We start from the raw sequence: 23683 nt of genomic DNA, 5'->3' as shown, positions 1-23683 counted from the left end.
AACGGTTCCGGCGGGTTCAGTTTACAACCCTACGCACACGCAACACAGAAATAAATGACATTCCCTGTTCCTGCGCCTCAATATAGCTACATTCCTTAAATTTTTTCTCCATAAGCCAAAGGCTTATCACTCGGTCTACACATCAAACGGTCTGCACATCAAATAAACAATCGTAAAAAGAATGAAAAGCTGAATGGTGCGGATAGTGGAATAAACGTACGTCAATCCTCTTATCAACGCTCTCGCGAGGCACATCACAAGTCGGATGCTTGCCGCGTCAACTCTTCGCAGCGGAAACACCTAAACTCGAATTATGCGCCAGCATTGCGGCAATTCTGAGTCAGCGCGCTCAGAGAGCGAATGTTTAGAACTGGAGACGAAGGGAGAAGAAAAAAAAGGCGCTATTCATATGGCTAGGCACACAAACATGGAATCCAGTGAAAGGCTACGAGACCCTGTCAAATCGGTAGGGCATTCGCCGGGGGCCGAACGAAAGTTCAAGGACTTGAGCCAAGAAAACGTCACGGCGGCCGGATTCAAAGAGAAACAACAGTGTTCGGCAGTTTACTGAGGCATGCCGGTGCGGGAGAGACGTCGTTGTTGGTAACGCTGAATAATGAATACACAACGGGATCACTCACCACGCAGTCCGCTTTTATCTCGACCCAAGGGTCCGCCGCAAGCTGAGCTAACGGCATTGTACTCGCCAGCGTAAACTGTAATATGACGGATACCTTTCACCCTCAGACACATATATATGTCATCTGTTTCCTGGCGGTAACTTCCGCCAAGATGGCTTGCGGGCTTGCGCTCGAAACTGCAGCACAGCCAGTACCGACGTCGGCCAGTACAGCGCCTCCTCTCTCGAAGAACAGCAGCCAAGGAACAGCCGCGCGAAAGCCGTAGCGAAAGCCAACGCGAGACTGGCTTTGGCCGTTTCTGGCTTCCATCGCTTCAATGCTTTGCCATGTTTGTCGCTGCTTTGTCGGCTGCCCGCCGTCTGCTCTCGCCGGACCGCGCTTTGTGAGCTTTGTGCGAGCAAATTTAAGTCAAAATCGCCGGTGATCTGTGGCGCAGTGACAAAAAGTGTAGACGCCGCCCTCTGATCTGCAGGTTGTGGTGTGGTGTGTGGCCCCGTAACTCCGGCAACATTACTTTTGTCTGCAAGATGATGTCTGATGGGCAATGGCTGCATCGCTAATCTCAGCTAACGTTCTTCGCTTAGGTGACGAATTAGTTCACCGCACGCCTTCGGTCAGTGCCCAGCGCGTGAGGACTCCGCCAACGCAGCACCAAGTGATCAGAAACAACCGGTGTGTAGAGCATTGCACCTCGGCTTATGTCAAAGCTGGCGACTGTCGCCACACGTCTGTGACTGTGTCCACGATCCGGCTGCTGCTGAGTTCGAGACAACCCGCGTGCGTTTAAACATCGCCTGTGCTAATCCACATTTATAGTACTCTGTTGTGCTGTGTTGTGCATTCGAAATTGTCCGTGCGCTCCTATTCAGAGTAGCTGTAGATTCCCGCTGGCGCCTTTTTAAAGACGATATAGTCTTTCTTGGGCAACTAAAACGAGAAAATTTCGGCCTGCCTACTTGATTCAACTGATTGCCACCTGGCCAGAAAATAGGCTGGGTGTTTGCCTGCTTCGCTGAAAATTAAATCTGCCATGGCTGATATGCCAAGAAAACGTCAAGCATATTCGAGGCCGAATATAAAAGCATAACCGAGTACCAGCCTTCTTTCCATTGAAAATACACGTGGGATTGGTTTTAAACTGAAGCTTTATTTGCCTCTCTTGCGGCCTTTCGAGGGGCTGTTGCTGCTGCTGTTCCCCCGGCGGAATATGTCTTAAACCCGGCAACTCCTCCTCGCCCACCGCTCCGATGGCGCCAAGAAGCATCTTCGGTTTCTCACAAAAATTGCCAGATGGCGCTGGTCTCCGCCGCTGATGAGTTGGACCAGTGCGTGAGCACGCGCCAGAAAAATTGCTTAAAAATGTTTTCGCAGTGTTCACGACATCCGGCCCCAAAAGAAGTGCCACACAGAACAGGAATGTCTTCGCTAGCAACGAAATGTGGTGCAGACTGCAAATGTATGCAGGGTATTCTGGCTCGAAGACGCAAGTCCAGGCAACAATGCATGGCGGCAATGTAAGACAACAAGCGTCGTGAGAAATACTCCCAGAAGCGATGATCGAACAAAAATGCCACATGCATGTTCGTCTCAACCCAGTTCTGCCATGACACCGATGCATGTCAACTGGTGTTATTTGAGCTGTGTTGTTCAGTTCAGAACAGTGACATTAATAACGATGTAAAAAACTGGCTGGTGATTACGATACTCCATAATGCGATATTTGTGGGCAGCAGCAGTGCGCTGAGGCAGCACTCACTCGTGGGTTCTCTCAACGACAGTGATGATGAGCCTCTGCGTCGGCAGCGCGAAATGCGTCTCAGGAAGGGACCGCAACCCGCGTCTCAGGCAGGGGACGTACACCATCACACACACGCCCCCCTCTCGTTTTCACCAGTGTCGCGCAGACGAGGGTCTTGTGCGGGCACAGCATACTGCCTCCTTCCCCACTGCACACTTTTTTGGAGAGTGCTCGCGCCACAACGGCGAACCGCCCTTCCCTCACAACTTCGTGACACTCCCCTTCTTACAGCATACTGCCTCCCCCACCGCACAGTTTCGGAGAGCGCTCGCGCTGCCACGGCGAACCGCCCTCCCCTCACAATTTCACGATGCTCTCCTTTGCTTTCTTTCACTATTTGGTCTTGCCATCGTTCACTCGGTTACGACAGCGGTCACTATTGTTCGCTAAAGGGCTGCACCCTTTGGACAGCTAGCACGGATCCTTCATACGCAGGAATCGACAGCTTTGCTGTACGTCGATTCCTGTGTATGAGGGATCCGCCAAATCCTTTACCATAGGAATTTTAAAAAATGCGTCACAAACGGTGTTATAGAGAGGCAAGATAAGAGCGTGCTGTCCTAACAGATAGTGTGCGAGAAGCGCTATACTGGGAAAATTGAATTGAAAAACCCTCCATTTAATTCATCATGGGAGGAAGAGGAAAAGAGCATGACACGTTAAAAGGTGAAAGAGAAGACAAAGTACGAAACAGGGGCAGCAGAAAACTAACATCTTTCGATGACATTTGCTGCGAAGCGGGCAGATACGCAGTCCATCTTTTTTTGTTGATCGCAGCTCGATTCACTTGACACCCTGCTCTGTTCAAATAGACATTTGATCCCCGTCTGCTATGATAAGCCCAGCACATTCCCTAGGCCAACAACTGTTCCAGGTTAGGGACTGCAGCCTGCAATAGCGAGCTGCCACTTCTGTTAACAGCAAGTTTAACGCTTACGTTTGCGCAAGGAGGCCTGTGTAGTGCCTTAACTTTAATCGCTTGCTGTTTCTGATCCTAGCCGTTCTGGAGAGACAGAATAAGTGCACTTGCTTACAGTCCTCGCTGAAGTTGTGTCAATGGTACGACATATCCAAACACGCCAAGTGTGATCGACAACCGTGGCAGTGTGCGCAGTGCAACAGATGAAAGTGTCGTGCTTTTCGAAATTGAAATATGTCTTGTCTTACCCAGTAGAGCTAGATGAATGAGGAAGATATCTGTTGTCCCATTCTCGTCTTTTGGTCCTTCTCATCAAAGCACCTGCTGGTGCTGGTTTTGCTATGAATGCCACCAGAGGGAGATCTGGCAGCAAGGGTATGGTTACTGCTTCATGCACGTTCTAATTGGAAGACCCGGTAGTAGAGCTGAGTCTCTCTGGTCCGTGTGCCCCATAATGTTCGCCCAGAATCCCACCAATCACTAAATTTCCTTCCTAAATCCCTAAATTTTCGTGCCAGTGCTCCTTTAAGGGGGACATGGCTCTTAAAAAATCCCTAAATTTCCTTCCCCGCATGATCTTGGACCTTGACAATGCCTCGGGGATGTTCATGCATTGGAACTTGCCGCATGTGCAATGGCTTGAAAGTGTGCTCTTTGCAGGAGAAAGTGCGGGTCCACGCAATCCAACCAATGTCTGACTTCAGTGACATGCTCGAGCAGCCGGCCTTCCCAGTGGAGGACACTGGTGAAGAGTACGACTTCGACCTCCCCCCAAGAACTGCCAACGAATACCTGAGGAGGGTGCAGTGAGTGTGCCACTCCCCTGTGCCTTCTGCTTGCCTGCTGAGCATTCGTGTCATGGGTGGGGCACTGCACGGGAGTAGAAATCGTGTTCCTTCGGGCAATAACCACAAGCTAGTTGTGGACATGTGTTGCACAGCTTGTAATGCACCGTGCAGTGAAATAAGCTTTGGCCTGCTGCCTCACAGTGGCACTGTGTGGTTATATTCGCTTTTAAAGGGGCCATGAAGACAAAATACAACTTTGTTAGGAAAAATTACCTTTTGGTAACTCCCTCAGCTTGAGTACCCACGTGTTTATCCATCTTGACTACATCACGTGCTTGGTTGCCTGTCATTCATCATGGAATGTTATGCATTTTGCCTCTATAGCCAGTGTTTTGTGTTTTTTCTTCAAATGGATGTTTACTTTTAAAATAGGACACTGGTCTTGAGGACATTTTTGTTATTTTTTAACTTATGTGCTTGAGATTTACACATTGAGCGTATTTTAACATTATCTACTTACGGGATACTTGAATAGCTTTTATCCCTTTGTGCTCTAGAAAGACGAGGGAGTGCATCTATACCACAGCAGTAATTTTAGCATTGTTTCTGCAAATGCTGTAAACTTTATAAATGTCAGGTCATCAACTACCAAAGGTTTTGTAAAACTACCTGCATGAAATCTTGTGCCAGCAAAAATAGATTCTATGCTTTCGTGGTTTTATTGCACTGTTCAGTTCATAAGCTTTCGAATTCAGCAAAAATGATACAAGTATACGAGTCTGACCAGTACATGCCAAGATATTGTACCCGGCAGTTGACCTCACGGGAAAAAAGTTGGTTCTGAGAAAACAAGGCACAAAGTGGAAACATATGTGAAAATGGTCATTTAGGCAACTTCAAACGTCAACAGCTTTGTGAATACTTATGATACAGTTATATTTTGCAGGTACATTCTTTGGGACCTGTAGACCGCAAATAAAATTAATACAGAAAATTGAATTTTTGGCAAATTTTTGGTCCTCGAGACCAGTGTCTCCCCTTAACCACAGGATATGTTTAGTAATTGAACCATTGAACTCACCAGGTCAGGTAGGACAAAGCAACACTTAAAATGTCCCAATGGCCATCCGTGTAGGCAAGGAGGCAAGGTCACTGCAGTATCACAGAACACAGTGTCGAAAAAGCCCTGCCGCCTTTTGCGTGATGCATTGGGGCAACTGCAATGAAAGTGTTGCGAAACAGGAACTGCCGCACCTGTCAGGCAAAGTTCTCACTGACTGCAGCCCTTGTACTGTTCCCCAAATCAAGTGTCATTGTCTCCAGTACCCGGAACAAAGAACTGCCCCCTTATTTTCCAGAATGGAAGCTGACAGCTGTCCAGACGTCGTCGTGGCAGACGTGGACACCAGCAGGTTTCTGGGGAAACAAACTGTGGCATTCACCAATGTAAGTGGCACCACAAACCGTTGCAGGAAACCCGTGGCTCTGAATTTTCGGAGGGAGCGCTGTCAAGCAGCTTTTTGTGTTTGCAGTCTAACGATTGTCTGCCACCCCCGGAAGGCTTTGCACCGAGTCGTGAGTGGCAAAGGGTGCAAGTGTACAACTTCCATGCAGTCAGACAGGTGAGACTTCTCGGTTGGGGGATAGGGAGGCACAGACCTCACTGCAACGCCCCCGCATTCTGTCTTCAGAAGGTTGCCAGACGGAAAGCCATCCTGAAAAAGAACAAGGAAAGGTGTCCTGTGAGATTGGTAAGCGGACTGCCGATTGTTGACTGACAGAGCTCCCTTTCAGCTGTCCTGTAACCATTACTAAAATTAACTTTTAAAGATTAGTGAAAGAAAGCTCTCAAACTTCTGGTTCACCAAGGCAGTACTGTAGTGCTAAATTTTACAATGAAAGCAAAGAAAGCTTTTCCCGCTCTCATGACAGGTAGGGGTGTGCAAATATTCGGTATTTGAAATGTGAATCAAATGTTGCTTCAACATTTGGTCCCTTGGATGTTCAATTGCTGTTGCCTGTGCGGGAATGCTATGGGTATTTAGCCTCGCATCAAAAGCTGCTGGTCTTAACCCTTTGATGCCCAGTGTTGCTCAGGAGCAACAACTCAATATTTTCTTTTCCCGCACTTTGTGGTTTTGTCGACATTTAACACCATCTATCGAAAGACAAAGAACACTGACCTTCAAAAATTAAAGAAGAGAGGGCAGCACATACTTTCATGTGCTAAAGAAATACTGTTTACGCATGTCAACTTGCATCGAGCCCGGGTGGCTCAATAGGCTAGTGACAGGTAACCGAAATTGTGAAATTTCGTTGCTATTACAAATGACAGCAATACAAACTTTACGTTATTGTCTTCACTTGAACCATAAATCATGGTGGTCAAGGCAGCTCTCTTGTTCAAGTGATATATGGGCAGCCGGTGTCGAGTGTGTTATAGAGTCCATAATAATGAACCAAAATTTTTTTCTGACTTCATATTTGTGATGTTGAAAGTCCTTGCAGTTCATAAAAACTTCTCACACACTTAAGGGGGGACATGGCTCTTAAAACAATTATTTTTAATTTTTAAGTAAACTCAGTGAAACTTGTCAGTCTTGCTGCTTTTTTTTCCACTGATTTCAAATATGGCATTATTTTTGAATAAGTCAATTAGCTGCCAAGATAATTAGTCATTTTTGGAGGAGCAATAGACAAGACTGTTAGCCATAAAACTGTAATCTTTAAATTTCCCAATACTATGAACTCTAGTGAGTGCAATAAGACAGTCGGTTTTTCTATGCACTGCTTGGAACTAATTTTACAGCTCATTAAACTCTGGTGCTTGAAATCAGTCTTCGAAATTGTTCTTTGCCACTGGTGCTACCAAAGCCAGCCAAGAAATGTGTGTTACGCATTTGATGTGATCCTTTGGGCCTGTGGTGTCAGGTTATTGGGTGTAGGGGCAAGCACAAAAACGGGCAAGTCATTTCAAGTTGAGACTGTACCTGGTTTGTATCACGCACACATAAGTGGTAGGACATAATATTAACCGAGGCAAGCACATGGTGGTAACACACAAAAAGATGGCAGATGTCACTTTTGAGAACTTACAGGTCAAGACTGCTGTCTGTGTCAGCTTGTCGGCTTATGATGATGAGGCACTCCTGTTGACGAGCTTGTTAAAGAGCCATTTGTGTGGAGAAGACACAGAGAAGGAACGGATGGTTTTCGCCGATCGTGCTATTTCGGCTCTTCCCTCGTTTTGCTATTTCCTTGTAAGTAGCAAAATATGTGACATTAGGTGCCACATTCCGAGCATTCATATTGGCTTTGAACATTCGCGCACGTCTACTGATTAGGTGTGGGATGCCTAAACTCCGCAAGACATAAAATGTTTTCATCTGCTGCAGCGTCCTTTGAGCAATTGCCACACACTGCATTGATGGGATCAGCAGTCTGGTAGGTTTGCTCACTGGCCAGAAGATCGCACTTGTGTGCTTCCACGCAGTAGCAGCCAAGTTTCGAGATCAAGGTGGTGTTCGCATTGAACTGCAACTTGGCCCGGCTTAACCATGTAAATCCACTTGGTACGCTTTAATGAGGCTGGAGAAGAAGATGTAGGTGCACTTGAACCGGCTTGTGCTTGCCACAGGAAGCTTGCTTGCAGTGTGACTTGGTTCCCCCTTTGGTTGCAGCCCAGGCTTGGTGACCGGGAGCAGTGGAAGGCCATCTGCTACGGGTTGGGGGCACCCATCGTCCAGCCGCTGGTCAGCGTTGTCACCACCATCCCCCAGGTGCGCCCATTTCCCTTGCCTGCTGGCGCGTACGTGCTCTGAAGTCTGTGCTTGCTCACTTGCAGCGCATACTTGAGCTGGTCATCGGCTACAGCACCGAGTGGATCGAACAGGAAGGGTTCTCCACCCACATGGTGAGCACCCACTCAAACCTTGTTGACGACCTTGGATTGTCCTTGGGCGCACTTCTAAGCGGTGGAAGTGGGAACAATATTGTGTCAATGCACTGAGGCTAGTACTGCTATCTCATGTCTTGTATTCTTTTCTTGCTTCATGCTTGTGCGGGTGGCTGGTTCCAGTACAGCGTAAGATAACTGTCATGTAGGTGCCAGCAGCAGACGTTCCAGTGCACCGTAAAGTTCTTTGAATGACCGTCATTTAGCTGCTTTCAGCACACTGGAATAAGCTGGATACAACTGTGTCAGCCACCCTTGGGTGTGATCAGTGCCACCTCATCCCAAGCTCAGAGACGCAGTTTAAATGAAAATACACCAGGTTAGGTTGAAGGTACCGGGAAAGATTTGGGGGCTCACTTCACGCTAAGGCCACCCAGGGACTTCTTGCGTCACGAGGGAATAGCATGTGGTTGTTGTCTACTGCAGCCACAAACAATGTCAAAATCTGGTGTGCAGCGCAGAGTAACATAGTGCAAGGGCAGGGAGGAAGGAGACCCCATTAGTGGGCGAACTGCACAGCTGCTCAGTGCCCATGCTTTGATATGATATGCCAGCCGCCACGAAAGGAGTGCAGCAGTGGATTAGGTGTGCATCACATTACCGACGCAGTGGAAAGAATCCTCAAACACACTGAGCTCATTTAGCGAGAAAAACTGGCTAGCCAAATCACTGCAAAAAAAATTGGGCGAACTGTTAGATGCTCATTTGGTTACAAAAAGGAGCCAGCAGCAGGCACAGATAGTGAAAGACAACACAGGTACTGCACTGCTTATTTATTATTGGGGGTACGATCGCAGTGGTGCAATGGCTAAGACGTGCTGCTGAATCCAAAAACGCCATTTTGATCCTGGCTGCGGCGGCCGTTTTAGGCGACAAGCAAAAACTCCCGCGTGTCGAGATTTCAGTGCACAATAAAGGCCAACTGCGTTCACATTTTTCTTTGCCCAGATTTGATCCAAATAAGTTGTTTGAACTCTAAAATTCACAATGGCGAAGTTATAAGCCTGACACCCACATAGTAGAGTAACTGCAAGCGTTCAGAGTATCTGTAGCAGATGATGTTTGCACCTGGCATAGAGTCGCTGAAACAAGTTTTGAGCGACCTGTGGTGGAGAAGAGGAACCTCTCACGTGGGGCTCTTGCGCTTCTGTGGCGAATGGCACAGCGCGCTGCTGTGCGCAGGGATGGGTTCGCCAGCGGTTTCTCTGCAACGCCGCTGCGCTGTACCGCCATCAGCATCACATCTTAAAGGGACACTGAAGTGAATTTGTCACGCTCCCGTTTTTGCTTGCACTGTGTAGACTGGCTCAAATTAGCACACTTTTCATCGTTTATCCGGTAGAAAGATCGGTAATTATTTTACAAAGCGCGAAAGAAGAAAAACTACCATGCGCGGTTTGCGGCGGCCGCACCAACTAAGCTGTGACGTTGGGAGGAGGGGGCACCGTGATTGGACGATGCCCAAGGTTAGCAATCAAACAAGTTTCGGTTTCGGTTCTGTAAAACAACATGTTTGACATCCGATGGCGTCGTTGGATGGGCATTCTCAATATCACAGTAATCGTAGTACCGCGCTTCTGCCATGTTGTCGGCTGTAAAATGCATAAGATAATCCTTCCAGGACGGCTTGGAATCGTAGCATTCACTAGCTGAGGCCTACGCAGTGCATGAACGCCCTCCGCGTCCCCGCAGACGCTCAAATCCATGCGCTTTTCCCCCATATTTGGAGCTTGCCTCACTCATGCCTGTATCGTAAAAAGTGTGTTCGCACCAGGCCAAGGGTCTGTTGATTCTGGCCTGTGCCCACTGCCCGCAAGCAGTCGGTGCTTATGGCAACAGCACGCCAACGAGAACACGCTAGCGCGCCAGTGCCAGCCTGCGCGAGTTCTTTGGACTAGTTCGTGGAGCAATGAACGTTGCGGCCCAAAAAAAGGTGAACTCAGTATAGAAAACATCGGCAAAAAACAAAAAGTTAAAAAAAAAATCTATGTACCCGCGGGGATTCGACCTTGTGACTGGCAAAACACTTCGGATCACATACCTAGCGCCCCAGACCACTAGGCTACAAACGGGCGGTGCCGACTGTGGAACTATAATGTATATAATGTATAACCAGTTTACACTTTTATTTAGTTTTAGTATTTCAAGCAGCTTAGGTGACTATTTGTTGTGTTGCGGTCGTGCAGTAAGCGCCCCCCGAGTTTCCACAATAGCTCACGCCTAGCAATTGCATTTCGTAGACGGAAAAGCGTTCGCAGATGCGTAGTCGTGCTGCTGACCGCTGTGCTTGTTCGCCCAGCGCAAAAAAGTGCTTCCCGCACCCTAGTTTTATGCTGTACGGTAAAAATATCAGTTGATTTTATTTCCTTAGTACCTATATTGACTTCGCTGACTCTTCTCCGCCTTCAAGAGGCCTTATATTTTCCTACTGGCGTACCAGTCAGCGAAGCGTCGCATGTGCGCTTGTGCAGCGCTTGTGTGAAGCGACCTTGACTTGGAGCTAGATACAGTGTACAAACTAACGAAGTAAAGAAAGGCACATTCTTCCATTCCCAAACGTGTCGTGGCTTAGTTTCAACTGATCGAGCGAATTGCGACGACCCGTCGGCGGCCGGCGGACTAAACGTTGGGCCGACTGACTCGGTCGCGGAAGGTCGGCGAGCCGTGCAGTAGCGCAGCCAATTGCCAGCTCCTCTGCTGCTGACGTCACACGAAAACGCCACAGAAAATGGGCGAGAGTGCAGAGAGGACAGTATTTTCGAATTGATTTTTCTACTAAATAAATTCGCGTAAACGCGCTCAGAGTGGTCGAAACAGGGCCTAGGGACTCCGGACTACAATTTGCGCTCGTAATCCCACATTGTATACAAATCACTTCAGTGTCCCTTTAAAACTAACTGCATTGGTAGAAATATCTGCAATTTTTAACACAGTCAAAGAAATTAGAAGCCTACAAACTAAACGCACACTTGCAATGCTTCTGGAGATAGCAAAACTTTTTATTTTTACTTGAAAATAATATTCTTGTGCATAAAATAGTGTGAAGCGCACACTTGCCTTTGCATTTATCATTCCTATTGCATCTTGCTCAGAAAAAAAGATCCTTAGTAATTCTTGACCACTTGTACTTGCGTGTGCGATATTTGCTGTATTGGGGCTGGCCCTTCAGACATCTCCAAAAACTTGGACAACCTAACTGGACTTCCTACATGCCAGTGTGTTGCTTTTTCTTCACTCGCTAAGTGAACCAAAACCAGCTTTGCTCGTGATAACAAATATATCCGCACAGACTGGCCATCATTTTTGCGAAGTGCGGAAGCTAATGAAACTGTTTCTCTCCTAATAGATAAGCTACATTATTTTTTCAATTGCGAAATAAGGTACTATTTACTTTAGTAGAGTGATTTAGTTTACCCGCTATGTCCCTGGTGAAAGTAGCAAACTGCGGTAGATAGATAACCTCTTTAGTGCATCATCTAGTTCTGGAAGCTAAATGTGGTTTCAGAGCGATATTACAATTCAAACCTTGATGTGCAGCAAGGTGAAAGTTACTGGAAAAATATTCACGAAGCTGTTTGTACGTAAGCACACAGCAAAAGCAGTCTGTGATTAATCGGCGCCCATGCATGGTCCGTCTCTGCAAAGAAAGGCGAGACGATAGCCAAGGCGCCGGCTAACCAAAGCTGCTATTCAATATTGCATGCGAGCAAACAGCTTTTTTTACTGCAGTGGTAAGAATTGCTGCTCCGGGAGGTATTCTGATGCTAAAATAACTGCCAACGGTCTACTTTATCTCAGTTGAGAGCAACGCAATGTCGGAATGGCGCGTAACTCCATTAGCCTCGGCAAAATGTTGGCGGAAGTTCTTCTGTGGAAATTACAGTGCGAAACACAATGCTACCACGTGCATTTGGAGGCTACTGCAAGCGGCCGCCCGCACCGGTGCACCCGCTTCCGTTCTGTCACCCATGTCACGTTCGGCCGCTGGTAATGGCCACCTTTGTTTTTAATAAGGGGCGAAGCCCCTTAGGGGCTCGGGCTGTTGGCGTCCCATGTCGTCATCGTAACTGTCGTCTCATGTAGTCACGGTACTAAAACACCGGGAAACTCGTTCACGCCTCGTGCTAGAGAGTAATGCATACTAAACACACACTGGGACACTCACTCGTTTACGCCTCTCGATAGAATACTTTGCGCTTCAAAGACACGAGACTTTTACAGCAAAGCTGTATAGTACCTGTACCCCCCCCCAACGCTTTCACCTCCGTTGGCAAAAACACCAAGGTTTCAAGAATATACACTGCATGCTTCGCTTCTCCCCAGGTTTCGAGTTAGTGGAGATGCCCCCCCCCCTTTTTTTTTTTTCAGTTTTGATTCTGAAAACGGCAATTTTCACGAGCCGTTTATGTACCCCGCGCTCATGTTTGAAACGCAGTATTTTGCAGTTAGCATTCTTTTTATGTGTACTATTAGATATTATTTTTACGTGTGTGCATTTGGCCTTTGAGGATCCCCAGGCAATCAGAACTAATCCAGAGTCAGCCACAGTGGCACACTTCACAGCCCAGGCACAGTTGGGCTGAGTTATGCTGGGATCGGTTCTGTGTATTTGGCAAGCTTGTGCCCTTTTGTGGTGTTACAGTTCTTTCCGCCCGCTCTACCCTTCAGGGGAAGTGGCTGTACGCGCTGCTGGCGTGTGTGGAGAAGCCGCTGCATCCAGAGATGTGCTCCAGCATCCGTGCTTTGGCCCGGGCATGTGCGTCCGCTAGGAGAAAACTGGTAAGGCACCCAAGCACATCTTCACGGCTTTCAGGTCCAGCCCTTGGGGAGCCTCACGGCAGGGGGCTGATCTGAATACGTCCAGGCCCAAATCAAAGCAGGCCTCCACTAACCGTGCTGCATTTCACTTCGACAGTTGCTTCACAAATGCGCCCAGTCTGCGCTGCATGGCCTGTCAGAGTTGCAAGCTAGCTGCTGAGGTCTCGGGGAGACGAACCCAACTAGGCCAGGCTGGCACTGGGCTAGCAAGTGGTCGTAGCGGTTTCCAAAGATTTCTTGCTATCATTTGCACTTATTGGTGGTGTCCGGTGCACGGCGAAACAGGAAAGTCAACATTGCACAAGCGCCTCAAGACAAAAACACTTCCCATGGTCGGAATCGGACCTGGGTCCCTCGCGTTATGAGGTTGATGTGTATCCAATTGGTATTGTTAAAGCAAAGCTTTGTACCTCTACCCCCAAGGGCTCTTTCACAACCGTTGGTGTCAACAGAAAACTCCCGCGAACAAATAGAAGTTACTGGCAATGGCAAGAATGGAACCTGTAACGAATATAGAAACAGAGTGAGAGCGCGTTGTCTTACTGATTTAGCTACGAGCCTATGCAGTGCACTCGCTGAGCACATGTGCGGATTTACCACCTGCATTTTTGCCGAAAGCCACGTGATAGCGTCACACGACCTCTCGTGCTGCTGTGCACTCCACCCATGGCACGTGTAGTGGCCGTGTGCGCGCCTTGCGCATGCGCTAGGAGATAATAAAAATTCAAGGAAGCTCACTTCTCCTCCGTTTCTGCCGCCGATCTCGTTGCCTCCGTTGGCGGCGGCAGAGATGGAGGAGAAGCGAGATCGTCTAACGCCGGGTTTGCGCTGTTTAATTTTATAGAGTTTCCATCCAGGTGCTCACCGATACACAACTCAACCAACCACTTTTCCTGGATCATGCATTGATTTAACGATAGCAAAGAATATATCTTTGAAGTAATAAAAGGTATGGCGAAGGAATTCACTTGTCTCTGGTTCGACTCTTTGTGGAGCCAAGTGTGTGAATTCAAGTTATGTTGCATGGGTAATCGTAGCAGGTGTCGTTAACTTCTCTTTCCATCCACCTTGACAGGATGCATTGAAGCACATTTTTTAACTTCGACTTTGACTCGGGTTGTACGGGAAAGCTTGAAGTTTCAACCTTCTTTCTCTTAAAAAAGGGGCTTTAATTTTTTCCTGTCCTGTTGCTGGTGCCAGGTGGAGTGCCCCGTGCTGCAAATGCGTTTGACTAGCAGCAGCTGAGGCCACATTTGGAAGGGGTGCAGCAGCTCATGCAGCCTTTGAAGCCCTTTTTGGAGCACGAATGAAAAGCTACATCTTGAGAAGCATCAGTCCAGAAAAATTAATGTTTTAGGACAACCACTTTACAACACCCGAGTAAAGAAACGTCCTCGTGACCTTGCCCACCTCACAAGCAATAAACAAGGGCCATGTACATGAGGGCTGCATTCTCGGAGAGGTAACCACTTGGATGAAGTGTGCCAAAAGAAAGAGGTGACAGTTCCGATTTTGTAAGACGTTAAAGTGATGACTCACCTTTCCTGGTCCCTTTTAAGCATGCCCGCCAGAAGCGCTGCGACGGTTGACCTTGATATAACGAAGCCCTACGCTGATAAGCCATTGTTTTTTGCATATTTTCTGAACAGTCGGCTGGAGAAATGCATTAATTTAGCGAATTTCGCCGGCAGCGCAACCTACCGTGCGTTTCCATGTATAAGTGCGGAGTCAGTTAGGTGCTAGACCTGCTTGTCGGCGTGTAGTCACGCGTCTCCACAGCTTTCTGCTGTCGGTTCGCCGGTGATCATTTCTGCTGCCAAAAAATGAAAAGTTTCGTCTTTCCAAGACAAAACGTAAATTTTAACAATTTTAAATGTACCTAAATAAACAATTTTAAATGCTGTCTCTGCCGGCGAGAAAGAAGAATGTCGCCGCCCGCTACAGCTCACCAATTTCAAGTTCGGAAAAGAAGCATCGAGTTTGCAAAAACGCGTCCTTTCATCGCAAGTTTCGTCCTTGAAACGCGTTAAGGCACTGAAAAGTGTCAAAAGAAAAAGTTATACTTGAGTTACGTTTGTGAATACGGGGCTAAGTGATCTTGCTTCTTTAGACTGCCACGTAGTGACTAAGCTCGTGGGAAAGCAGCAAGGTGAAATGGCGCCGTTCTTCACTGCGAAATAAATCCTTGAATGTCTAGCATTTTCGTTTAGTTTGCACTTCATTCCCGCATGCCTTAACTCGAGACCTGCATGTAACGAAAAACTGTGAATTTTTGTCTACTTCATTATATCCAGGTTTACCTGTATTGTTTTTGACTGCATAGGTAATCCTTTATTCCACTACCTAGTCCAGGACTAGTCTACTTGGTTTGTTTCTAGACCATGGAGCAGGAAAAAAAGCAAGGGAGAGACACCAGTTGCCTTACTACGATGGTGTTGCACAGGCTTGGAGTGAAGTTTGCTGCTTTAGAATTTAATTTTCCCCTATCCAGTGTTTGATGGCCGCCGTTTGCCTGTTCTTGCAGTTTGTCCGGGTAAAACTTGCTTGCCATTTGTTTGCGCCACAGGCTTGCCGATTGTGGGGATGCTGCTGCAGGGGACACGCCATTTTCATTTTCCCGTACCCCTTCCATGAAACAAAAATGAAAAAGGCCACTAAATTGACCAGAACAGTCTAGAATGTGGCCCAAGTTTTTTTAACCCGATGAAGTAACTATAGCCCTAAGCCCTTGAGTGTCCCTTCAAGCATGATGCACCAATTTTATACCCAAGTCTCATTCTATGCTTATATTTTTTTACTGAAGGAAAAGAAAAGGCAGAATCAGGTTTGAAAGGCCTAGTATATTGGCTTGGCCGCTTTAAAGAAAGCGTCTTCACTTAGCGTCCTTGCTGACACCACTCCCGTCTACTCCTGAAGTAACCACGAGTGGGGGTGTGCTTTTGGGGAGGTAACGTGAGAAGAAAAATGTTCTAATGGTGCTTCTACCGTGGTGTAAAAGTTTGCTCCTAAATACAATCCCTATTGTCTGGTGTGTGAAGTTCTCCAAGGCAGCTCCTTTCGGTTCCAAATCAAAAGTGCTCTTTACCTGCCCTTCCCACAGCTGCGCAAAAAAACAGAGGCTGTAGGGGACCCTTCAAAAAGCCCTTGCTACTTATGGTAAAGGAGCTTGCCCGCATGTCTGCCAGGTGGAAGTTGAACAGTAGAACATGTTCGAAACAGGATTTTAGCACATTAGCCATGGCATCATTCAGGGGGTGACAAGTTCTCTTCAATGAGGTGAATGTGGTGCTGAGCTGCAGCTGCTCTACAGTGGCTGTGCTTGCTTTCTGAGACCACGCGTCGCTGCAGCTTTGTCTGAAACCTGTTGCCCGCACTCAGGCTGTGGTTCTGCCATTTCAGGGCTCCCAGAGTGATCCCCAGCTCGTGCCGCTCAACCTCATCATCTGCCTCATCGCATCCTATTTCAACCAGGCCGACCTGGCCGACAACTGAAACCAACACCAAGCAACAACCGTCTTCTTTTCCCGTCGTATTCAAAATGGAAACAAACATTAGTAGTGCTTTCAATAAATATGCGCAATCGTGATGTCGTTTAAAAACTGAGGTACAAAATGTAATTACACTAAAACAAAACAGCCACAGCAGTGTTCTCTGCACCAACAATCTGCGAGGCGCACACTTTCTTGGCGCTGCCCTCCAGCCCGGACTGGGCTCTTGGAAATGCACGCCCGCAGTGTGCTACTCGTCTTGGTTCACGCCACTGGTGCTGCACTGCACTGGTGTAGTGGCCTCGTCATCCACAGCGGCAGCTTGTTCGGGAGAGCTCGTGCCTTGGTCTGGTTCCCCCTCACTCGGGAGGATATCCGGTGGTGGGGCACTGTGGAGTACCGGTGGGGTACTGGGTGCCTCCTGTGTGCTGCTCTTTCTCCTGGCCTGTTTCGGGGTGGCCAGTGGTCGGGGAGGAGTCGGCTTCTTAAATGGATCCTTCAGCGATTGGCTGGCGTCGGGAGTGCCAAGTTCGACGGAGAACCTCCTCCTTGGTGAACGGAGCCTCTCCGGAACCCGGGGAGTCGTAGGGGTGGAGGAGCCTCTTTTCCGTCCTCTCTTCTCAGGCGACTGCACGGGGCTGGTGCCGTTGGTCGCGTCTGGCAAGTTTTCGTTCTCGGGGTCTTCGCCCATCCAGAGCTCCTTTCGTACGCCCGGGCGTCCAGTCGGGGTGGCCACAGGATCGGAGTTCCCCACCTCTGCAAGGCAGCGGTTCTCGGCCTCGGCAGCGCCGTTCTCGGTGGCACCCGCTGCAACACAAACCATTGACTGAGCGGTGCAGCTAGCTCAGAGCAATAGCACTCTCGTTACTACGCCGCCTCAACTGGCAGGCTAAGCTATGAACAGCATAACAGGAGGCCTTACACCTGCGCCAAACTACTCGCACCACTGCTGTGAAGACCATTTTAGGGTCACAAAACCGTGAGCGTGCGGGCGCACTGAAGGCGTGTTACGCGCACATCATGAAAACAGCTTTTATTTTCAGAGGGGGAATTTCATGCGGCGCACGGTAAAACTGGCTGTCATGGAGACCTTGTTGAGACAAAATATGCAGTGACTAACGATCACTGTGGATTCTAGTCAACAACAACCACTATTACACAGCAAATTTTGCCATTTCGTGCGACCTGCTGCACCTGCCGACAGACAAAGGCAACAGCAAAAACCAGGCTCAATAAATAACGGAACAGACAATACCACGTGCCAAGCTCATGACCATATTTCAAGTCGCGTGCACTGACATTTTTGCTACAACACAACCAGTCTTGAGAAATTGGCCACTGCAGTGATACAAACAAACGGGAAATTGTATGGCAGTTGCTGTTTTTAACTTGCAATGGGCTATGGGGGGACTCCCGGGGACATAACAGTTTCTCAACCACACCAGCAGCTGGGCCCCCTGGTGTAGTATTCCGATGTAGCATTCCTACGAATTGAAGAGACTGAACACTTTACAAGCAGAGACCACTCAAAAGCCTGTTCTGATTGGCTTCCGGCGTAGTCGCCAAGGTGAAAGCTAATCAAGAAGGGTCTTTTTACTACCACCTTGCTATGGCGGTGCCCAGCAATGCACAGAATAGCAGCAGCCTTGGCGGCCTTTACCATCAAACACTGGCGCCTACCACAAGAGTGAGAGTCAGAGGTATTCAAGGGGGGCCATGAAGGCAAATACAGCTTGGGTCAATTTGAAAGAGCCAGCCTTCGGTGAACTCGCTCAGCTCCATTCCACCTACGAAAGATGTTCTTAAAGGGGTTCCGACACCAATTTTCATCGTCAACATTACGATAGAGTTTGATTCCTTAACTCTACTGGTGAAGTACGAATGGTCTGCGACGTGTGGAACATAATCTTGATTTGACCTCATTTACCGAGCTGACGGAACAGGGTCAGAAGTGGCACGCAGGAAATCAACAGCAGCGAGACATCACCCCGTGGTAGGAAAAACTAGTGACTTAGCCGAGATTTGCCTACATTCGGCAAGAATTCGTGACGTCGCTGCACATGAGTGGCTCGGTATCGTTAGTGGGCGGCCAGCTCAGTGGCGGCAGTGTTCATGATGATGCACGCAGCCAGCCACTGCTACAGGTGTCAATGATCACTGGAATCACACCAGGGGGCGGGTTCCACATGCGGGAAAGGTCTGAATAGAAGTCGCCATCCACGCCTCTATTGGAAGCAGCCATCAAATATCCACCGTGACGGTAGGCCTAATGCCTTTGAGCAGCACAGCTTTAGAGGAAAGCAATGCGTCCACCGGCCTTTGCAGTGTTAAGACGTCTGCATCGAACGGTGAGCTCATGGCATGGTTCTCTGCAGTTCATGCCCTCTGGACTCAAAAATAGGAAAAAGAAAAAGGAGAGAGGGGAAAAAAATAGAAGCAAACAAAAACAAAAAAAGAGAGGAAAGAAACCAAAAGAGATAATTTTCAGGCTATTCTGTGTAAATAATCGCACCCTCAAATATCTGAAGTGCTGCTTCAGCCATTAGGCTGCGATAAACGCAATAGCAAAATTTGGCACTCCTTTAAACGAAAAAAAAAAAAAAATGCTAGAAACATTGAAATACTTCCATGACATCACGAAGAAATTGCCAAAAAGTGGCTGGGAGTACCGCTGCTTTGTCTGTTTTTCCTCAATTATTATTTCTAATTTTGCGATAAAATTGATACCACTGTAATCGGGACGCAGCAGACTTTTTAATGAACCTACCTCATACTTTATATAAACCTCATGGCCCGTTTAATAAATGCAGTCGCGAATTTCTGCACCTATCTCTACGACTAAGTTGAGGCAACATCACAGCGCGGGGACGGCACCAAAAGGCTAAGTTGGCCCAGTTGGTAAGTATTCAATTGGGGTGACGAAACGGCACTCGCTTCTACAACTTGGCCAGTCGCTGCCATTTTAGAGAAAGAGAGAGAACGATCTTTGGTGAAACTGAGGAGGTTAGCTTGGCATAGACACCTGACAAAAAGAGAACACGCTAACGAAGAATAAGATGACAATGATGATGATACTGCTGTTTTGGGCGTTGCCGCACACCCTCACAGCCAATGCCAGCAAGAGATCCCAGAGGCATTGTCAGAAGCAAGTGTAGTTGTAAAAATTAAAGCCGTTCCACTCAATGTGAAAGCTGTCGCGAGTTCAGAGCAGTGATTCGCCAAAATGGGCTGCAGCGTCGTTATCCGCTCGCTGCTACTAACCAACGCAATTCAAATTTCCCACCTTCGCAGTGCTTGCGCGCCCCCCGCCTGAAACTGTGCCACGAGAGTTCTGTTCTTTTTGTGCTTGCTTTTCCTCCCGCACATGCCAGCGTTGCACTGCCACTTTTTTTCGCTTACTATCGTAAAAACTAACTAAATGAATGCGGGGGCTGCCGGTTGTATGCACAGATTTTGCCTGAAATGTACCTGCAGTTTTCTTTGCGCTAAACAATGGGGAGATGTATGACAAGCGCCAGCAGTTCACGAGTTTCGAACGCTTATGACTAGAGACCGGATTTTAGGCAAATGCCTATTTTTTCCCTCGCGTTCCTATCGCCCCATTTCGGTATATGAGCACAAATTGGAGGTCAAGGATGGCTTTTATGATGGTTTTATAGTGCCTATAAATGCCTATTTTGGGTGTTAGTGCCTAAACTCCAATAAATGCCTATAAATGCCTTTTTTCTCAAATTGGCGCCTAAATCAGCACTATGTAGCGTCAAGTTTCGCTTTCGAGTGCAATTTGATACTTTTATTCATTCTAGCTGGAAATATTTACTGTTCTGAATTTTATGGGTTTGAACCTGGTCCTCTTTTTAACACCCCCCCCCCCTCCCTCTTTTTGCGCCGGAGCAACCAGAGCGGCGGCTTCTGCATGCTTTACGGGTGGCTTTCCCGCAGGATTTGGCGGTGGACGCACAACTCTACTCCCCAGGGGAACTATGATACCATCAGGGGCAAAGAAAGTGATGGGGAAAAATTACGCCCATCTCCCCTCGCGGGAACCCTGGTGTGATGCAACGCATCTGGGTGGTTCCATTGGTGTTTCCGTTGGGTTGATTCTCTAAAGGAACCGTCGCATCAAGCAATCGTCGAGTACTGCGAGAGAGTGCAAACGGAGCACGGACGACCGTCGACTGAGACCGCGTTCACTATTGCAGAGAGGAGAGGAGAGTGGAGGATAGACGCACCTGTGCCGACGCTTGCGCTTTTATCAATCAGTATTACCATATTTCAAGTATTGTTTCTCCTGCCTGTTTCACAATATGCGACGCTTGAGTGACTTTCGCATCTGAACATGTATGTAAGCAATGCGCTTGTGAAATTAAGCCAATTGATCGCCATTAGCCCAGAGGTATTACGGGGCAATTCCACGTCTAAGGTCAATGTATACAACTTGTTATGAGAGAAAAATAAAGAATTGAATTGAATTGAATTGAACTGTTACTGCCATTGTGGCATCATAGCAATAACATTTTTGGATTTCCTATCGTGCTTACAGTTCGCTCACGTTTTCACTTGAAATTATTAGCATTTATCTAAAAATTTATTGCGCCTATTTTATTCTTTTTAGTGCCTAAAACGTTGTTTTTGCCGTCTATTTTTGGCGGCTAAAACGTGCTTTTTTAGTGCCTAAAAATCCGGCCTCTACTTAGGACCATATAAAGCGCCGGGCTTTCGAAACCTCTGGGTTACGCCGCAACAACAGCCGCTACGACGAAACGCCGTGTGGCTCTACGTGGGTCCAGCGAGCAAGCCACGACAACAAGGCGAGCCGCTAAAAAGCTCTGCACTTAAAACACAAGCTACTGGTCAGCAGCTCCAGCAGCGACGGTAAATGCCAGCCACTTCCTGGAAGTGCACAGCAAAGAAGAGTAATGGCCGGGCCCTCAAATGCAATCCGGCGGTGAGCCGGCACCCACCTTCTGCGTCGGCCACCTCGGGCAGCACGATGATGGAGCGGCGCTTGACGGCCTCCTCCCGGAGCTTGCGCGCCGTGTCCAGCAGCTCCTGCATCTCGGCGTTGGGCGCCCGGCCCGGCGTGCGGCTGGGCGTGGTGGGGTTGTTGACGGCCAGGGCGGCCGCCTCTTCCTCTTCCTCGCGCTCCAGGCGGCGCAGGTCGAAGGCCACCTCGCTGGCCAGCTTCTTGTCGGCGGCCAGCATGTCCTTGGCCTCGGCCTTGTAGTCGCGCATCAGGTCCCGCAGGAACATCAGCAGCCACCGTAGCAGCGGTGACTGGGCCGCCTCCAGCTTGTTCTTCAGCGCTATCACCACCGGAATCACGTTCTCCACCAGGTTCACCCGCACCTGCGAGGAAACGAAGGCGCACAGCATGCGGCGGCTGTCCTTGGCACTTGGTGGGGAAGAGAAGAGGCTCGTGCTTCAGCATGCACTCAAGCCTTCCTGCTACAGCAATGCTACAAGCGGGTCACTTGGTACTGGGGCGGTATTCTCATGTTTGTCTGGTTTGAAAACGCCCGTTTTGCTTCTGCTTTATTGTGACGTACTTCCAGTTGTAGGCAGGCTTTGGGTTGACTTTTGTGCAACTGTTCTAGTAAACACATTTTAAATGACTAAACTTACTTTAAACTATCTTTAACGTGTTTATTGTTCCGCCAGCGAACCAACAAGGTGACGAAAAATCGTCTGCTCCGAGAAGGTGCAGCTCACAACTTTGTCATGTTTGCACTGCGTCACACCCAAGTGTTCACTTTAAGCCAATCATGGCTTGCTCAAAACGGACACTTTTGAAACAGACACAAAACGGACAAAACACGAGAATACTGCCCCTGATTCATGTTTTGCTGTGCTGATCGTTTGCAAGGAACGAAGATGAACAACAGAAAACACACATAAGACGAGTGCTCGAGTATGCTCCCCGTCGTTCCGTCGTTGTCCCTTGCAAATGCTCAGTGCAGTCACACATGCTTCTCACAACAGACATAGCAAATATGACATACTAGATTCAAGATCTTATTGGTCACTGCTTTCATGCAAAGGCGTTATGGGTTCCCCTGGCGAGCCACAGAGCAATGAGGGACATGCTCATTGCGACATTTTGCTCCAAAATAGAAGCCCGGCACTTCCGGGTCAATGCAGAACATCAATAAGATGTGTTGACGGACCGCATCCCACATCTAAACAGACCTAAAAAGACACCAAATCGCTTTTATTTATGAAAACAATGTGCAGAATTCAGCTGGGAGAACATTTTGGACAGTTCTGGGAACAAGTATTGGCATCATCGGGGCTCAAACTCTGGGAGTTCATTTTGAAACCCACGATTCTGCCCCTGGGCTACCGAGGTAGAGCCGTGGGGCTCTTAAACACTCGCATGAAAGAACAGGAGTTGTCTACGCAAAGCAGTAGGTGGCGCTGTACGCAGAGGAAATGCTAGGCTTTGTTGCGGGCGGGACACTGCGGGGGACCTCTGCGGCCATTAACTCTGCCGCGCCTGCGCATCCCTGTCGTGTCGGAAAGACATTGGGAGGGGAGCCAAGGCCAAACAGAAGCAAGTGTTTAGACCGCCGGCTGTGTGTCCGGTCGGTAAAATAGAAATACGTGTGCGCTCTGGCGGAATCGGGGACAGCCGGTTGTGGCTTCAGGGGAGACCGAAGGCCGGCTTCTCGGAACCCCGCGGCTGTGGCGGTGCGCGCGACTCGAGACCTCCGGAGGAGAGAGAAACGGGGGAGTCGTCTTTGGGCAGCGGCAGAGCAACGGACCGCTCGTCCGTCTTTGGGCAACGGACCGCTCGTCCGGATGACGAAAGGCCTGGGGCCTCCTTCGTTTGGATGTAGCAAAGAATAACTGTCCCTTTCATCATCACTGGTCCGCAGTCTGGCCTACCTTGCAACAGCTTGTACCCCCAAGAGAACAGAATACCGCACGCTCATTTTGTGTTTTATTCTCCTTTTTACACCCTTTCGCTCACACTTCAAGTACTAGTGCGAAAGAAGTGTCCCATGTGGCTTTGGCGTAAGATAGCGGTTAATTAAGCCTCTTGTCTGTCCCCACACGTCTCTGGACTTTTTTTGCGCCCGTACCATGAATGTTTGTTCCCGTCTGTTTTTTATTCTTTGATCCCCAGTCATTCTGTGCAGCACCTGTCGGCCATTTCGGGTGACATCTCTAGGCCACAATGAAACTGCATCTTTGAGCTACCAAGTAAACTAATGTGCTTTCGCATTAAAATTAAAACACATCCGACATGGTACCAGCTATAACAAAAATGTTT

General features: G+C 48.4%; 3 protein-coding genes across 5 annotated transcripts in view; 1 reads left to right on the top strand and 2 right to left on the bottom strand.

Moving 5' to 3' along the window:
• The window catches only part of S6kii (Ribosomal protein S6 kinase II), a 27420-nt gene extending 26585 nt beyond the window's left edge, over positions 1-835 (bottom strand). Inside the window, exon 1 of the mRNA XM_077685425.1 lies at positions 642-835. Within this exon, the coding sequence (XP_077541551.1) occupies positions 642-698 (57 nt within the window). The 5' untranslated portion in view covers positions 699-835. The remainder of the gene's footprint in view (positions 1-641) is intronic.
• Positions 1-16505, top strand: part of Gem2 (Gemin 2) — a 24639-nt gene extending 8134 nt beyond the window's left edge. The window contains exons 1-9 of one of the 3 annotated variants that reach the window (XM_077685427.1): positions 961-1418; positions 4019-4164; positions 5505-5592; positions 5679-5768; positions 5838-5897; positions 7827-7925; positions 7991-8059; positions 12770-12880; positions 16319-16505. In XM_077685427.1, the coding sequence (XP_077541553.1) occupies positions 4049-4164; positions 5505-5592; positions 5679-5768; positions 5838-5897; positions 7827-7925; positions 7991-8059; positions 12770-12880; positions 16319-16411 (726 nt within the window). In that variant the 5' untranslated portion in view covers positions 961-1418; positions 4019-4048 and the 3' untranslated portion in view covers positions 16412-16505. Of the gene's footprint in view, positions 1-960; positions 1419-4018; positions 4165-5504; positions 5593-5678; positions 5769-5837; positions 5898-7826; positions 7926-7990; positions 8060-12769; positions 12881-16318 lie in introns of those variants that run through there. The other 2 variants (XM_077685426.1, XM_077685428.1) reach the window with 2 other exon arrangements.
• Positions 16506-23683, bottom strand: part of LOC144153735 (condensin-2 complex subunit D3-L-like) — a 23368-nt gene continuing 16190 nt past the window's right edge. The window contains exons 4-5 of the mRNA XM_077685423.1: positions 21372-21756; positions 16506-17214 (exon numbers count right to left, since the gene is read on the bottom strand). Of these exons, the coding sequence (XP_077541549.1) occupies positions 16658-17214; positions 21372-21756 (942 nt within the window). The 3' untranslated portion in view covers positions 16506-16657. The remainder of the gene's footprint in view (positions 17215-21371; positions 21757-23683) is intronic.

This window comes from Haemaphysalis longicornis, unplaced genomic scaffold (genome assembly GCF_048455015.1).
Source record: "Haemaphysalis longicornis isolate Haplotype H1 unplaced genomic scaffold, Haemaphysalis longicornis Haplotype H1 scaffold_9, whole genome shotgun sequence".
In the NCBI taxonomy this organism is placed as follows: domain Eukaryota; kingdom Metazoa; phylum Arthropoda; class Arachnida; order Ixodida; family Ixodidae; genus Haemaphysalis; species Haemaphysalis longicornis.
The sequence above is the reverse complement of the archived record's forward strand: the minus strand, read 5'-3'. Positions and strand labels throughout refer to the sequence as shown.